Source organism: Clinocottus analis, unplaced genomic scaffold (assembly GCF_023055335.1).
Source record: "Clinocottus analis isolate CAN_PGR_092001 unplaced genomic scaffold, fCliAna1.0.p SCAF_18, whole genome shotgun sequence".
Classification (NCBI taxonomy): Eukaryota; Metazoa; Chordata; class Actinopteri; order Perciformes; family Cottidae; genus Clinocottus; species Clinocottus analis.
This window is the reverse complement of record NW_027175909.1, coordinates 1,095,001-1,113,110: the sequence shown is the minus strand read 5'-3', so window position 1 is coordinate 1,113,110 and position 18,110 is coordinate 1,095,001. Positions and strand designations below refer to the sequence as shown.

The following is an 18,110-nucleotide window of genomic DNA, read 5'->3' as shown; positions in this document are numbered from 1 at the left end:
GAAAAAAAGAAGTAATTTCCGCTGAAAAAAAGAAGTCATAATTATGACAGAAAAAAAAGAAGACCAGAAATAAATAAAAATTATGACAAAAAAATGATGAGATAGTAAGTGCTCATGCGCTGCTTGAGCTGTCTTCACATGTCTCTTCATCCCCTCGTCGGTCTAACCATGCTAACTATGCAAGCTAACTGTTGACGTGTTAGCTCAACAGATAACAGCATTGCTGTTAATGAAGCTGTTGCTGTGTTTCTCAAAGGGGGCGAGCGCTACCACAGACTGCACACAGCCCTTAAAACAAGAAGTGGTGTCATCAGAGCCGTCCTGCTAATGCTAACGCAGTGTGTTGTAAAGTAACGCACAAAACTGTGCACCGAGTTGTCCTCTGTCGTTTAGACGGGCGCTTTGCGGTGGAAAGTGTGTTAGCACGATAGCATTTAGAGAGAGAACGAAGAACAACAGTGAGTCTCAAGCATATCGTAGCGGCCCTTGGTCAGGAAAGCTTTGAGGCGTGCTGCTGTCATCATTTTTATTTTTTTGTCATGACTTTTTTTCATCATATATATATATATACATATATATTATATATATATACATATATATTATATATATATATATATATATATATATATATATATATATATATATATATATATATATTATATATATATATATATATGATGAAAAAAAGTCATGAATATATATATATATATATATATATATATATATATATTTCAATCCTTTAACGACGTTAATTATTTGATCATGTGTTAACTGCATGTGTTTTTTTTTGCATGTTTTTTTGTTTTTTTTGCATTGGGAGGACCTTATCGCTTTAAATCTCTCCGTAGTTCAGACCTGGCGTCACACGGCTCTCCCGGTCCGGCCCGCATGAGGTCAATCAAACATGAAAAATAAATAAATGAGATAAATGCCATGAACGCATTACAGCGACACTGCTTTCACTTTAAAGGCGATTCATGTTCATGTGCGCACGCTGCCGCAGCCTGACTTCGTTAAAAGGGGCTCGCGGCAGCACCGCTGCTTGTTGAGAACAGAAGCTACAGAACAATACGTGCTTTATGTCAGACTCACTTCGTCACGCTGCCAGTCTGCTGCGTGAGACTTACACGTGCTCACAGGCGGGCAAATACACTACTTTTATATGTACCAGCAGGCTCCACATCCAAATTGAAAGTTAATCGCGCATGCGCAAAGCTCCTGACCCCGCGGTCTGATCCATGCAGAGCACTTTAAAGCAGCATCACTTCTGGATCTTTACTCTTCTCTCAAAGAGGAGAACTTTCCTCACATCACAAGATGTTCAAGACAACACAGACTGGACTTTTCTCACTGAAGAAGAAAAACTGACAAAAGAAGGAGTGGTTTGTCCCTCACAGGCACCTTTACTACTTAACAGTACCTGTTCAATATATATATATATATATATATATATATATATATATATATATATATATATATATATATATATATGTATATATATATATACATATATATATATATATATATGTATATATATATATATGTATATATATATATATATATATATGTATATATATATATATATATCTAACCATTTTATATATATATATATATTATATTTTTTTCATCATGACATTTTTTCTCATAATTATGACTTCTATGTTTATGTAATAATTCTGACTTTTTTTGGGGGCGGAAAATGGCTTCCATCGTTTTATGATCTGTGGCACCCCTAATATGCATCAGGGTTGGTAATCCTATATGTCTCTCATGTCAGTACAGCATCTCCAGGTTTTTCACTGCCTGCATGTGGTCATTGAATTTTCCTTGACCTTTTGGTAATGGAGAGGTTATGGATTTCATCATTTTAAAATGTTTGACGGGGTTAATTCATTTGATTGACTGAGTTGCAGCCTGTGATTGCATGCTCTAACCTTTTGTCTTACCTTGGCTGTGCAGGGTGAAGAAGGTTTAGCAGGACCGAGAGGGGAGCCTGGTCTAAAAGGCATCAGGGTAAGTCTTTAAAGAAGCAGCGTTGTGGCTTTTCTAATCTTCTCCCAGTACTGATAGTACCTGATTCTCCTGATACTGCCCAGGGAGACCAAGGAGAACCAGGTTTATCAGGAGAACCAGGACCCCCAGGAGACAAGGTGAGACTCATTGAACCCGTTGAAAACTGTGGAACCAATTTTGTCTCAAGACCTCTTTTTCCTCTGTGTTTGAGTTGCCGTAGGAAACTCAAATTATTTCAATACTTGAGTTTATTGTAATTTTTGTTCAGCAAAGTCTTGGGAAAGAAAATGTATATCTGTAAAATAAATCACTTTTATAAGGTATTTTGATCATAACTATGAACATTCAGCATGATATGAGCCAGATTTCCCCCAAAAAGGCCTCCTGGAGCATCAATAAGACACCTTTTTGGAAAGATTAGGACCTAAGGAATCGGGATCTGCAACAAAAATCACAATAAAACAAAGTCTTTACCTGTTAGGAAGGAGTTTCAGTCAAAAAAACTGTGTCGTTCGGTTCAAAAATGGAAAAATTACGTATTTTATGCCAAAAGATTGTTTGAATGGGGCATGCTGGGACTTAAAATTGGAGCGGGAGGATTTTCGTGCACGGTTTCCAAAAGGTTAATACAATAATGGTTCAAACAGAAACTGAGCAATATTGACACATTGCTCACTAGACTAGTACATCAACACTTGTTTTACTGTAGCGTTCTGGACAGCTTTGGTTTGAGGGAGCAGTCGTCTCTGTCCAGACCCAGTTGGCCGTGCTGCTTAACAGAATCATAAAACATATGATTTGTATGGATGTGGTCACACACTTGGTATATCTTCTTTTCAAAATGTGCATATCAGTACCAAATATCATGAGATGTATTGTCATACAGGGTCTTTCTGGCGAGAAAGGCGAGCAAGGATCTCAAGGAAAAGCTGGACCAATGGTAAGATCCAGCTCTATTTACAGAAGCTGTAATTAACATTCTTACCATTCATTTAGCTGGAAACAACTGTTTGCTGTGTGAAGATGTAGAGAAGTAATGAGAATGGATTTGCTCTTCTGTGTGTGTTGTTATCCCAGCTTCTCTTTGCTTTGTTCACATTGATGATTACACTAAAAGTGTTGAATTTGGCCTCTCAGAGTGTGTTTATGGTCCAACCAGGGGGAGCCAGGATCACCGGGCACCGCTGGACCGGTCGGGCCACCAGGACTGAAGGTCAGTGCAGACGGTTCCTGCTGTAGAGACACTCCACACGGCCCAGAACGAGTGGAAATACAGACATTACACTGATTGATTGTTGAACATTTGAATCCAAAACCTGAGCTTTTGGTGATAACGGCTGAAGTTGGAAGCACGCTTGTGTCTAAAAGTGTGTTCAGACACAGGTGGAAGTCATTTTTTGCGTCCCACTGCTCGCAAATATTTGACTGCTAGACTGTTTATGACCATTATATTTTCCCAAAACATCGAGTGAAACAAGTGGACAGATGGTTGATGAGTGTGATGATTATACTGTGTGAGTAAGAGAAGTTGAACGAGGCGGGTTGGTGACACGCGTCTGCAGAGATTTCTGAACTAGATTTATAAAGTTTTCATTGTGGAGCATCTTCTGAATAGAATAAATAAAAAGTGCCTCTTTCAGAAAAAGTTCAATCAGAGCTTGGAGCGGCCCTTTGTTGCCTTTCTGCTGTTATTATTTTTATTATTATGTATTTATCTTTTATGCTTCCCTTCGTAGAAAGAGAAATAAGTCTGTTATAGTTTGAAGCTCGAGGGACGTTAGTATCGTTCTCATTCACATGTGTCGGTGCTTATTGAGCCTGGAACGTTCCTGGTGTCACTAATGTCAGCTTGATCCCAGCGTCAAGGTGTGGAGCTGCTGTGGTTCGACCACAGACTGTAAAACCGTCTCCTTTGTGCTCTCCATAGCGCTCTGCTAGCAGCAGCTCTTCCACACTTTGACATCTAATGTGAGAGTCTGAGCATCTGGACAAATCAGATTAATATAGCATTTCAAACCACTTCCGAATGGGATTTGGATATGATTTGCATATGTTCTGGATCTGGATCAATCTGGGTATGTCCAACAATAATGTCACTTCTTTAATGAGCACGTGCTACATTCATATTGTACATGGGATGTGTGCTTGAGGTAAAGAACAAGCGGCGACATGAAAGAGCGCATGCACACATCTGCTAGCATGTCAACATGCCCACCAGCTCCAAATGTGCAATGCTATTTTAGTTTTTCTCTGAACTCCTTTGAGTGTTCCACCAGTTTGACTCTCAGCCATTTGGACCGTTTCTGTAATCAAAATAAACTTTGTTCTTCCAAGAATCTGCTTCACACCGACTGGAGGGTGGTGGTCCACGGGGAGCTACCATGTCAACCACCCCTATCAGTGATAAGTGACATCATACTACTTCCTGCTTTAATACCAACATAGGTGTGTGTACATAGGGTGATGCGGAGGGGTCAGGCACCCAGAGGGGACTTGTGGCTGGTATCACAGCTGACCACAAGCAGCTCCTGTTGGTCTCTCAGGGGCTTTGCCTGTGTGTCAGTATATAGCCATAGTCATGTTTATCGTGGTTAAGAAAAACATCTGGCTCTTTAGCTGCTAAATGCTCCACCATGTTCACCAGCTAATCTCCAGCTTGATCTGTTTGCTGCTTGGTGGTTGGTGTTTAGTGTCTGTCTCCTCAACTTCATCAGAGTTTATATCAGCCAGACCAGCTGCTGCTTGGAACACCACTGATGAGATAAGAGAGAACCAAAAAAATGAAGTCCCCGGCCGTAAAAACCACAACATTGAGCTGAAAGACCTTTAATCTGTCGAGCCTGCGATCATTCTCTCGAGGTTGTCTTCATGACCGACCCTGCATCCTAAATATGACATCCCTATGAACTCAATTACGTTTAGAGTGAAAATGTTCTCACAGATCAGGGTCCGGCGATCCGAAAAGGGGATGGACCCAAATGCAGAAAAACACGGGCAGCAGAAGGTTCATTTAATGAAATAAACATTCACAACAAAACTTTGATGCCATGTGAGTCCAAAAGGGAATAACAAAAAATCCAAAGACCAGAAATATGCAAAATCACAAAGAAAAGAGGATCAGGTAAACGGGACAACTGGACCAGGGCTACAAACAGGAACCTTAACAACAACCAGCAGACTGAGACCGAACCATAAATACACAGGAAGCTCATCAACAGACAGGAGGGCAGGCTGAGAGCTGATTGGTGGAGGGAACAGAGCGAGGCTGAAGAGAATATTCAAACACAGGTAATACACAGGAAAAAGGAGGGAAAGCCACAAGGACAGGAAGTCAGACCAACACAGGACACTTTTGGCAGGAAACTTCAAAATAAAATGGGTCGCATATGAAACAAAAATAAAGACGACGACCTTCGTACCCGCTCAGTGACACAATGCAAAGCACATGGCAGGAGAACCCGTTCGTTATGAACCAAACGCCCCCTCTTCGACCAAACTGGCCAGTTGTGAATCACTGAAGCAAACAGGAAGTATTTTGGATGCCCGTGTGAGCTTTTCTCTAATATTTGTTGAAGACTGACACAGACATTTATTTTGGAGCCGTGTGAATATGAATCCACCGCAGGTGAGCTGAGACCGTCACAAGGCTTCAATTCAGCTCCAGCACAACACTTCAGTGGAGCTGAAAGTCTTTCTGAGGTCACAGTTAAAAGTATTTTAGGCAGAAACCATCATCACACGGCTCCATCAAAGAGCAACAAGCTGAACATTTAGCTCCAGTGGAAGACTCCCACGGCTGTTGTCGCTCTGTTGACTGCTGGGGATCTGGCTCAAAGCAGGAAGGATGTCTTTGACTTCTGACTGCTTGTACCTTTTAGAAACAATCAAGTATTGTCATCGGTGAATTCAGTAGAACGAGATCATGAAGGCCCACATGGAAGGCTTCAACTGGTGATAGTTAGGTCGTTTTGGGTTGCAATCCCATCTATTTATTTTTTAGATTTTCTTAAGTTCAACGGCACTCAAAGAAACTTTTTCTTATGAATACAAAAATCACTACATATATTTAAACTATTCTTTAATGTTGTTTTTATCAAACTGCTCATGTATATCTTCTGTAGACTCTAACACTATTTCCCAAATGAGACGAATGGTTTCATCTCAAATGTCTACAAACTTCGACTACCCTTCAAGGTCTTTCTCATGGATTGAAGCTGACGCAACTCGATGACAGATCATTTGTTGTCACATGGCTGAAGTTTTACACTTAAGTCACCTCACAACAAGTGAGGTGACTCCAAAGCCTTCCAACCACAGACAAGGATACACAAATGGTATTCATGTATTTATTATTGGCTTGAAATCATTTAGAATACTTGAATCTTTAAGCCTGTTGAAAATCCACCATTTAAAATGTTATAGCAGGAATCCTATGAGATGACCTCAGTGTTCTTTACCAGGTCAAGGCCAGGAAACACTGAGGTCACGTCCTGTGACCGTCCTGTTTCTGGGAGTTTAGAGATAACCTGATGAGGAGTTTACATTCTACAACTAGCACATGATGGATATTATACAGGAACAGCATTTCGACCACCATGCAGCATTGTGTTAGTTACCATAGAATGGACGGGGAGAGAACCCCCGGTCTCAGTAAAGTGGTAAGAAATCCAGATGTTATCTGCTCAGTACCAAATAAGCTCACAATGTGGTCGCCGCCTGAGGATACAGGCTCCGTTGACTGTAAATAATTTCTGTGCACCCATCCATGACAGCTCCATTGAGTGTTAATGAGGCCTACACTTAGATATACTCTTTAAGCCTCAAGGCTGTCAGCTCGCTCTTTAATCACACACTCACACACACATAAAACCGCTCTCTTTCATCAACATCGACTTTCAATTTCAGTGTTGGATTTGATGTTTCAAACACGTTAAAAATGATTTTGTGATGCGTGAAGGTCTCTTATTATTATTTATGACAGCCAAATGTATGGATTTTTAGATGCAGCTATGAGCTTTCAACATCACAAAGAGATACAAATACATTATATCACACATTCCTTCCCTATAATTACTATAACAATAATAAATATAACTATTACCTGTAATAATACTTTTGAAAATATGTTGTTTGTACAAATTGGAATTTTTTACAAATCAGAGGGAAGCTACTGGGTTTATTTTTAACCCCCGTGCTTGTAATTTAGTAGTAAGTTCAGAGACTTCCTAATTACATATGCAGGTTTCAGCTTCTCCAGCCTGCAGGCTGTTACACCTCATCAGCTGTTCAACACAAGTCTACATGTACAGAGCCGTTGGAAGAAGTAATGCTGATGTGGTAAACACATTCATACATGTAATGCTCACTTATGCAACAGATGAGAAATTGTTTGGGTACATTTTTTTTGGTCAGCCGAGCTTATGTGTTTTAATTTCTTTATTTTGGTATCTAGCTATTGCGAATTAAAGTATAGATTGACTAGAATAATAATACAATATTGCAGCCTTGTCTTGTACCTCAGTTTGTTGAATCAGCGACCAAACAAACTCAGAGGAAACGTGCACTGCTAGCGTCAACTGCAAGCGTCAACTGCTAGTGTCACTTTCCAGGCAAGATGGCCGATTAGCTGCTCAGCTGCAGCACATCAAAGAGAAGGCAAGCATGCACGTTCTCCTGGGTCTGCTGAGACGTGGGTATGGTCCTTACTCTACAACACCAACAGCATGCTGCGTCCATGACACGTAGGCTACATGCCAGCTGGTTTACTTTACAGGATCTAATTTCATTCTGCCAGCTGCTAATTTATTTAAATATTAAGGACATAATGATACATAAAAAAAATCATGTTAACATTATTTTTTACTTCAAAACTGAAAAACTGAAAAGGGCTCTAACATTGTAGAACAACAAATCTATTTCCAAACAATACATTCCTGAAAGTATGTAATAACCGTACCATCATCATGGGTGCTGTTTCACTCGTGCACATGCTCAGTCAGGCAAACATGGAACATTCCTTGACTCACACTGAACCCTTCCACACACTGTCTGTGGTAGTGACATCATCTGAGGTTACAATTATTCAGCCTGGCTGCCTGTCTTCCTTTCTTCTTCTATTCCCTGTGATGGAGGGTGGACAGTTGGTCTTGTAGTAGCTGGCAGCTTTTCCAAAGGTTCTGTATAGGACAGGAAGGGAACATGGCATAATAAGTATAGGTATATTTAAGTATATATGAAGTCGGCGAAATTAGCTTTTAATTTAATTCTCAATGGAAACGTACTCGGACACGCTTCCAACACTTTTTCGATGGATTTGTTCTTTAGTGGAAAATTGTAATGTGACACACTCAAGGGAACCAACCTTTAACTGTCCAGGACATGTTGATATGGTTGTGCTTGATCTAAGTATGATTTGCTGGTCAGACACAGGACATTGTGGGTAACAAAACATTTGAGATTTGTGATACTTTACATGGCCAATAATACAAATGGATGGATTCTTGTCAGATGCCAAAACTACATTTACAGATAATTTTTCTCTCCCTCTCTGTCTCGCTCTCTCTGTGTGTGTCTCTCTCTCTCTCTCTCTCTCTCTCTCTCTCTCTCTCTCTCTCTCTCTCTCTCTCTCTCTCTCTGTCCTCTTCTTTCCTTTCTGTCTGCACTATTTCTGCCAACAATGAGAAGTAGACCGTTCTTCTAACCCTCACAACGTCCAACGTTCTTGAACTCTCTTACTTGAGGCAGCGACTGAACAGAACAGACACTGTTTAGTTTGAGCTGCTGTTGTGAAGTGATCTTGTCAGACATGGACTTGTTATTGTATTTTTCTGCTCACTGTCTCAATCGTTTATTGACTTTTCTTTTAGATCCCCAACCAGGATTCAGTCCAGTGTAGTTAGGCTCTGAGGTGTTTTGTAGTCACAGTCTCTTCGGCCTTTCCCGGTATGCAGGGTGAAGTAGCAGCATAGTCTGCTCATAGGTTAGTCTGCCTCTGTGCAATTGTCTATTTTCCCTTGTTCTAGTTGTCCAGAAATGTATGTCATCTTGCCATTTATTGGGCCGTGGTGGGCGTGTTGCTGTGTAATTATGAGGCCTGTTGCTCTTATGGGTTCCTGTGCGTAGTGCGGCGAGACACTTCAAAAGAAAACAGACACAGTGGAGAGCTAATTCAGTTGTTTCCTCACTGCCAACAAGCAGAGCTCTGCACTATATATATGTTGCTGGGCCTTGTAACATCTGTGTCTGCAGAGAGTGAAACAAAAAGAAACTGCCATGAACCTCATGCTGACGTACTTAAAGCCCTGCAGAGAACTGAACCACTATATTTGGACCACAGATCGGTAAAATTCAGAGACCAGGAAGACCAAGTTTAACGACAGCTGGTCCACAGAGGTGAATGGCCAGTTGGTTGCCTCACAGGATTTGGTTTTGGATGAACCAAATTAAAGAGATTTTAGGACCCTACACAAGCACAGATCTTAATTATGTTACATAAAGATTGCTTTCATTTGATCATGTAAAGCTATTTGAAGTTGGCGACATAGGGAAAGCATGTCTTTCATAATGTTTGACTGAAACTTATGTTGTGTGGGACATGCAAAGTTTCATACTGTATATGGATATACATACTGTACTTGGAAAATAAGGACCCATATGCAGATGTGCCATGCAAAAAGTACATTTATTCTCAAAGCAAAGCAGGATTCTCAAAAACACAAGCAGGATTTCAGTGGGTCGGAGTACAGAGCGGCAACAGGAACACACAGGCAATCACACAGGGCAACCCGACAAGGGGACAGGAGACAAACAGGGTTTTAATACAAGGGGAAGATGTGGGTAAACGGGCACAGCAGGTAACCATCAGCAGACAGGACAGACAATCAACAGACAATCACAGGGGCAGGAAGTGCAGGGGAACAGAGGACACAAGAGGCAAAGACTTTCAACATAAAACAGGAACCCTAGATTTTTTTTAATGATTTTTTAAAAGATATCTTTGATTGTTCAAGCACCTGAAACTGTGGAAAGGGAGTATGGCATGGAACAAAAGCCCCAGACTGGAAATTAAGGATATTAGGGTTATAGGGTATGCTCTATGGGTAGGGCGGACTGCGGGAAAAAAGTGACCCAGGAATCACTGTCAGACCGGCCAACTCAATACGCGACATGACGCATTGCCCATGCACTCAATGCATCGTGTGTGTGTGTGTGTGTGTGTGTGTGTGTGTGTGTGTGTGTGTGTGTGTCGGGGTGTTGAAGGTGCATAGCAAAACTACAGAACCTAAACTAAATCTGCGGCCCAGGTGCATACTAGTCAAATGGGAATAAAAAACAATATCAGTATATTCCTCTAGAGGATTTACGTTTTGGTGCCATGCTGTTGAGTCACTCTCAAAAACGTCTTCGTCTGTGAGCGAGTGACGCAACGTCCCGTTCGGTATTGGGCCGCACAGAAAGAATGAAAAAAAAAGGCCGGTTTTATTTTGAAAAATGACCGGATACGTCTGTCTGTGCTTCTGAGCCTCTTACTCTATGAAACTTTAATGTATGTTTCAAGTCTGCCGGAGTGCCGGTGTTCTGGATTAAAATCAAGGCAGGATGTCTTAAAATGGCTAAAAAGTTTTGAAAACCTGCAAGAAACATCCAAATCCTGAGTGTGAATACAGATCGCGTTCAGTAGTGTTGCGTGCTGGGTATGGAAACCATGACTGTGAACACAGATCGTAAGGAGTAGTATAAGCAGACAGGACCACCGATATTTTGACTTTAGTTTTAGAGTAAATTTAACATGTTCTGTGAAGCACAGAATGTAGCTGAGGCCGGCGATGCCAGAGGAAGGGCCGGCTGGTGATGTAGGTGGGCTGGCCACAACCCCGTCGGCCTACGGGAGGATTTCGCCGGTATCCCCTATGGCCAGTCTGCCCTTGTCTATGGGGGAAGAATTCTTCATCAGGAGCTTTTCCTCACTTTCCAAATCCTCGTATTTCCATGAATTGATACCAAAGCCACTGATGTGACAAAGCAAAAAAACCTGCAAAGCCTTTCCTTACAAGAGCATATAAGTTCATTTTACATGTTGACAACACAATTCAACCATCAATATTAACATACACCATAAATATGACCTGAAGTACTCGAAAGTGACTCGAGAGAGCTCCCCAAGTTATGAAAATATAAATTGCCATATCCCTATGTTGATGCCATACATGATTGGCGCACCTTTCTGTAAAGTTTACAACCTAAGGAATCCACCAATTGGGCCAAATCCACTGTCAGACAGCCTTAGCAAGATATCAACAACATTGCATATTTTTTAGCCAAAAAACTGAAATATGATTTACATCATTATGATGAAACAATATTCCACACCTTTCTTGGCATGTACTGGTGCATCTGCATATTGGTGTTATGTATTGTGGTTGAGCAGATATTCTGTATTTCGTTTGGGTTTGCAAAACCATTGGGAATTTTGGAGAAAAATGGCTGACATGGCTTTACTGATGTGCAAAGTCAAATCAGTTATACATGTATCCTACTAACAAGTATTATGTGTGTATCCAAAGCCTGATGTATATATATATCAGTGGCAAGCCGTGGGTTTTAGACATAGGCCTTCAATGAGTGCCGTACTGTCACAGACCGACACACTCAATACGCGGCGTGTTCATACAGTCCACCATGTGTGGACCGACTCCGCAGCAGACACCCGACCCGCGGAGCCGGCGCTCCCCGGCGCGGTGCAAAGCACTGCGCTTTTCTAGCAGGCGCTGCTCGTTGACAAGAGTTGGCAACACTGGACTGGGTTTATGGGATACTAGTTTCACCAATGTTGCCGACACCTGCTCTAATTGATGGCTTAAATATACTGTCAGCTAAAGAGGATTTTTATGACAATTTATACCATAAAAGCCAGACAAATTGAAGGGGTGTGTACGTTGGGACACTAGAAATCAAGTTTGATATGCACGTGACTTAACAAATGAAGGGCTTGCAGTACCAGAATATGTTTTACAGCTTGTTTCACATGTTCCTTGCCAGTGGCGGTGTGTTAGCATGGTTCACACTGCAACGTGCTCACACACAGCTTTAGTGCATTACATCCAAACAGTAGAGAGGTTTGAGAGGGAGACCACGCCGTGGTTTTGGTGTCTCCAGGATGGTTAAAACTTTATTTGCATGTTCTGTTGTGGCTAAAAATATGTCTGTTTGTTGCTGTTCATTTTAGTTTTAACAAGCTCCCTCCCGCCTCGCAGGAGCTCCACACCACAGCATTCGCCTGGTGTTTGTGCGTCAGTATCACTGCCACTGATAAACCCACGACACGCCATGTCCAAACTATTCCCAAGAGGAATGGTAGTAGCAGATTAATGACTTTCCCTGTGTGACTTAAATATGATGTAGGAAGGAGGTTTTACAGACGACCACAAGCAGCATGTGAACCACTGCAATCCACTGCACAGGTATATGGTTGCATAGTGTACGCTGTCTAACGACAGTAAGGACAACTTTATTGTTGAGTTTTTAATAAGAAAATCTGTTTGTCTTTGTTGAGCAATACAGAAAAGTCAGTAAAATGATCTTGAGTTGAGTTGTCATGCAGACAATAGCAGGAGGAAAAAAAATAAAATGATCTTTATTGTTTTTAAACTTGCAATGACAATAACTTTACAGAGTTTGGGCACTGAGCATTTACAAATGTATTGTTGTGTATATAAACATGTGAATATGCTTTAACATATACAGATACATAGACATATACTAAAATATGCTTATGGTATGAACATGTTACAGTAGGCAGTTCAGGAATAGTCTAAAGTTTATAGTGCAGAGTGGAAGTAGAAGTACTGATGCTCTGATACAAGGTGGTATAAATCTGAAATCTGAATACATGAGAGTGTTAATAGTAGAAGAATACACCACAATTAAGAGTTTATATAGTGGAACTGAACTGAACTGAAAAATTCACTCACTCACAAGCTCAAATCAGTTATTAGCGTTTTCTTTTCAGCGCGATGACATGTAAGTACATGTATAAAAGTACTACTTGTAAGTACATGTAGGTGCACCATATTCTCTACTCAGTTGTGTCGTCTTTCACAGGAATAAGTGACTATGTGATGGTGACTATTGCTGTGCTGTGGAACTCATCACAAAACTTCCTGTGAGGTGAAACATACTGACATGTCTGTGTGTCCTCAGGGGGAGCAGGGAGACAGCGGAGCTCAAGGCGCCCTGGTGAGTTGATAGTGGTTTTATGAATGACATATATGCATGTGATATCTGTCAACTGCTGAAGGTCACTGGACACTCAGTGGACCAAGCTGTCCTCAGCCGTTGTGTCGCCATGAAAGACGGTGTGGGTACTTTATTTTTTGCATCATTGAGCAACAATTTATGGAAGCCCATTTCCACACAAAAAAAGTAATAATTATGAGATTAAAATAAAAAACATTTTTTTGTGTGGCGGAAATAGGCTTCCATAACAATTACATAATGGTCTTTCCACATCTTGTAATTAATTTGGTTGGAGAGAAAACTAGACCTCTGCTTTGGCGCTGTTCTTCAGGCGTTTAAGAATCTAGCCAGCGACAGGAGACCTTGGCCAATCAGCAGGTCTCTTCACAGAGAAGGCCTTCTATTGGCTCTCCAGATGCAGCGCAATTAGTTCTACAAATGGAGATCAAAGAATATCTGGCTGAAAAAAAACCCTCTAAAGCTGATTGAAAATAATCTTTGATCTTATTTTCCATAGAACAAACACATACATATCTGAATATCCTCTGATGTCGTCAAACAAACTCATGACTGATGAAGACAGGCCAACTGGAGATGGCATCATATTAAAGAGGCTGCACCACCATTTAAAATGACAAAGTCAATTGAAAATGCCAACAGAATAACTGTTGAATGTAATGCCATGTTTATGTTCTCTTAATTAAAAAGAACTTTTACATCTTGTTTTTGCGAGGGTCAGACTGGTTAACTCATCACTGTCACACCCCACGACCACACACTCACACTTTATAGGAGGCAGTGAGTAAAGCATAGTTATATACAGCTAAACTACACATGCACACACACACACACACACACACACACACACACAAACACACACACACACACACACATACACACACACACACACACACACACACACACAGAGCATGTTTCTCCTGTCTTTGAGTACAGATGTCCACACACTCAGTATGTCTGAATGTAGGTTACTAAAACTGTACAAAATATAGGCGACACCCATAATAGCATGCATGTGAACACATGGTGACGTGCATATGAACACGTGCACACCGCTGCATGTCCACAGCAGCCGACAGCAATGTGTGCAGGGCGACTCCGCGCTGCGTCCAAAACCAAAACTCCCTTCCTAATCAAGCCGATGTTTACATGGAACGCTGGGAAACAAAAAACTGTAAATGCAGGTTTTATGATCGTAATTAGTTTTACTACACTACATCCTCCTGCTTGTTATTGCCTTGTATAAGAGAGGCTGCATTAAACTGTCGTCATGTTCATTTAGTGTGTTTGATTGTCGACACTAACCAGCGAGGCTTACATGTGCGTGGTCACAGATGCAGATGCATGAAGTCTGATGAGCAAAGCTGGAAATATCAGAGCAAACGCTGTAATATTACTAGTGGAGCGACGCGGAAGTGCAGCTTGCAGTGTTCTTTAGAGCCGCTGCTCGCTGGTTTACTCCAGGGAATGAGACCAGTGGTAACGTTGCATATCCAGTGAACTGCAGGCTATAATGAGGCGATGTCAACACTACTGCTTTGCCATTGCCCCTCTTCCTCTGCAGCATGTTCTGCAGTTAAACCAACTGTGTGTTGAAAATCTACTTTTCAAAGGTTCATTTAGAAAACGATGCTGAAACGTCCACATAGATGGAGATCGTTTTGGTGGATGTAGCCTCATTCTGCAGAGCCCCGACTGCACCCCCATTGCTCTGTTTAGTAATATTAAATGTGTCTCGTTTCCAAACTTTACAGAATTCAACAAAAGCACACCGTTGGGAACTTTGTTCTGGAGATATGTAAAGACACGTATGCACACAAACAGAAACCTCACTTTAAAGTGAGATAATAATGTATTAGTTGCCTCAGTACAGCTGTGTTAGAGCGGTAATGTCCTTCTGTTGTTCTTCCATCTGTTAGCATATCAGGTAGCTTCCTATCTCACACACTTCTATGAGCAGGTTTCAGAAGAGTGTAACCTCCGAAAACATGTCTTGAAATGCAGTCTGAGCACATCAGTTGTTCGTTGGCTAGACAATGGTAGCTGTTGGACAATGGATCTAAAACTCTTAATAATCGTTGCTTTGACCACTTGGGAGCAGGGCAACAAGTTGCAAACACAACATTGATGGTCCGTCTCTGTCTGTTTCCTACGTATATCTCCAGAACAGTCGACTGCAGAACAGTCAACTGCCACTGCAACTCAAATAGTGTATGTTTCTTGCCATACTGTTCCAGTAACAATAAATAGATTTAGGCTTGAACACAATTAGTTCCAATTTAAACTATATGCATAGCATCATTTGGTCAAACGTTCCAAAGGATTAATAATGAAGATAAAATACATCGACTGGATTGAAAACACGAGGTGACATCACGTAATCTTTTCCAACCCATCACTGTGTCATCCACAGGGTGTCCAGGGACCTCCTGGTGAAGTGGGCCCGAGGGGACCTCAGGTAAAGTGTGACCTGAAAGGACTTGTCAGGATCATTGTTGTCTTGAAGTCATTTCCATCAGTTGTTTATTTCCCTTGTAGGGAGAGGGAGGCTTGCCTGGGCTACGAGGACTTCCTGGAATCAACGGGACACTGGTTGGTTTAACATCATCACTCTTTCAGTTTTCTTCTTCAAGTCTTGAAAATAGTTGTGCTCAAAGGTGATAAGCTAAAGAACTCATGGACATAGATCAAATCCCTCCATCTAAAGTCTGGAGGAGCAGAGTCCGACGACGCCTGCGTATCTAGTGACCACTTTGTGAAAAGTAACGCTAAAGTAAGTTTGCGACCTAGCGGTTGCCTCCATTTTCATAGTTCTGTGTTAAATATTACAAAGATGTGAGCGAGACAGAACATTTGGAGAGAGATTTAGGAGACTTTAGGTTTCCAGCTAATAGGAGAGTTAGCAAGGACTGCAGGTAATTTGGCAATCTAAATTGGGAATAGACTGGAAAAGAAATTCCCAAAAAGTCAAAACAAGGTTGAATATTTAAAGGCTATCGTTCTAATTGGCAGTTGTTGATTTTCACCTTTAAATTAAACCAAGAAAAAGGCCCATACAGTCAGATCATATGGGCTCGCCATAGGGGATCATGATACTGATCAAGATATATATATATATATATATATATATATATATATATATATATATATATATATATATATATATATATATATATTTATATATATGTATGTATGTATGTATGTATATATATATATATATATATATATATATATATATATGTATGTTGTATATATATATATATATATATATATATATATATATATATATATGTATATATATATATATATTTATTTTTTCTGAGTCGGCCCTACTTAAAGACCTTTAACTGTTAACCCACAGGATTAATGTCTTGCATAGGTGCTGTGGTTGAAGTGGCAAGCCGCAACAATTTCGGACGCACCAAAATGTTCAATTCATCATTAACCGCCAGCTGCAGTGTATCAGTGTATCAGTGTATCGGTGTATCGGTGTATTAGTGTATCAGTGTATCAGTGTATCGGTGTATCAGTGTATCAGTGTATCGGTGTATCAGTGTATCAGTGTATCGGTGTATCAGTGTATCGGTGTGTCGGTGTGTCGGTGTATCAGTGTATGTGTAAAACAGACAGCTCGGTCCGTTCACCCGTACGGGAAACTCAGCAGCCACAATGTGTTATGCATTGTTGTAGACGCATGCAGACACTTTCCCAGGAAGTCTCAACTGCATCAAATTAGCTGCAAGTTGTCAGCCCTGCCTAACATTAGCAAGTCAGTGAATAAATGCTGCAACTCCTCAAGACCAAAGCCTTGTTCCTGTATCTAGTGATGCAGCCACCTGGAACCATGATGGTTAATGTGAGGCGGCTGTCAGCCCTGCAGCTAGCTAGCAGCAGGTCAGCTCAGATGCACTTAAGCTAGGCTGACCTTAAGGAGAACAGATATTTTCCTTTCAGCTTTTTCATTTTAAATATAAATTTAAACTATTTTACTGACAATATTAATCAGTCAAACATCGTATTGTTGGTTAACGGTTCAATGGATAATTATTACTGTTGCTCCACATTGAATCCTTATGAAATCCACATACTTAAAGCATACATGTTCTTACCTATCACTGAATAAAAGGGTCCACCTGTTTTCACATTTGTTTTTGAGCACTGCAGTTGAATCTGCTAGACGCAAGTTCACATTGCCGTCTCAGCAGTGGGCTCATAATGAGGTCATTAATTGTCCATTTGATTTACTTAGTGATGCCATTAAGGTGGTGAGTGGCTGTTAATTTAGTCCCACAGTCAGCCCCCTCCTTTGGTAAACAAGATTACTCAGGGACAGATGCAATTACAGCAGAGCATTGTGAATACACAGACCTCCATGGTGATCATTAGAAAGTGTGTGTGTAGCTTTGCTGCCCTCTTGTGTTAAAAGTGAGACAGTACAGCTAGATGCAGTGAAGAGTGTACAGGGAACGCTGAATGGAAAGAAAGGCATGCACTGTAACTAAAGGATGCCTTGCATTGAGGAAAGCTGTTAAGAATAATCGCTGGATGGTCGTTGATAAACAAATAACACATTATTTATTATATTTTCTGAATCCTGATCTAACATGAAGAGACGTACATACCGATTTGATCTCTTCAAATGTGACTCTTTTTTAGACTGCATTGGGTTCATACTTTTTTTTGTGGCACAAGCTTTGACAAAACACACAAAGAGCTACAAGCTGTAGCTTGTAGCTTGTAGCGGTGCACAACAACAATCTTCACCTCTTAGTCTCCATCCTCAGTAGAGCAGAGAACTGCTCGATGTTATACCTGCAGTGGGTCTCCGACTTATATAACACACA

The 18,110-nt window shown here is 40.9% G+C and overlaps 1 protein-coding gene across 1 annotated transcript in view; it reads left to right on the top strand.

Moving 5' to 3' along the window:
• Nucleotides 1-18,110, top strand: part of si:dkey-225n22.4 (collagen alpha-1(XXI) chain) — a 45,121-nt gene that overhangs the window by 10,390 nt on the left and 16,621 nt on the right. The window contains exons 14-20 of the mRNA XM_068582149.1: nt 1,960-2,013; nt 2,097-2,150; nt 2,900-2,953; nt 3,173-3,226; nt 13,213-13,248; nt 15,680-15,724; nt 15,805-15,858. Of these exons, the coding sequence (XP_068438250.1) occupies nt 1,960-2,013; nt 2,097-2,150; nt 2,900-2,953; nt 3,173-3,226; nt 13,213-13,248; nt 15,680-15,724; nt 15,805-15,858 (351 nt within the window). The remainder of the gene's footprint in view (nt 1-1,959; nt 2,014-2,096; nt 2,151-2,899; nt 2,954-3,172; nt 3,227-13,212; nt 13,249-15,679; nt 15,725-15,804; nt 15,859-18,110) is intronic.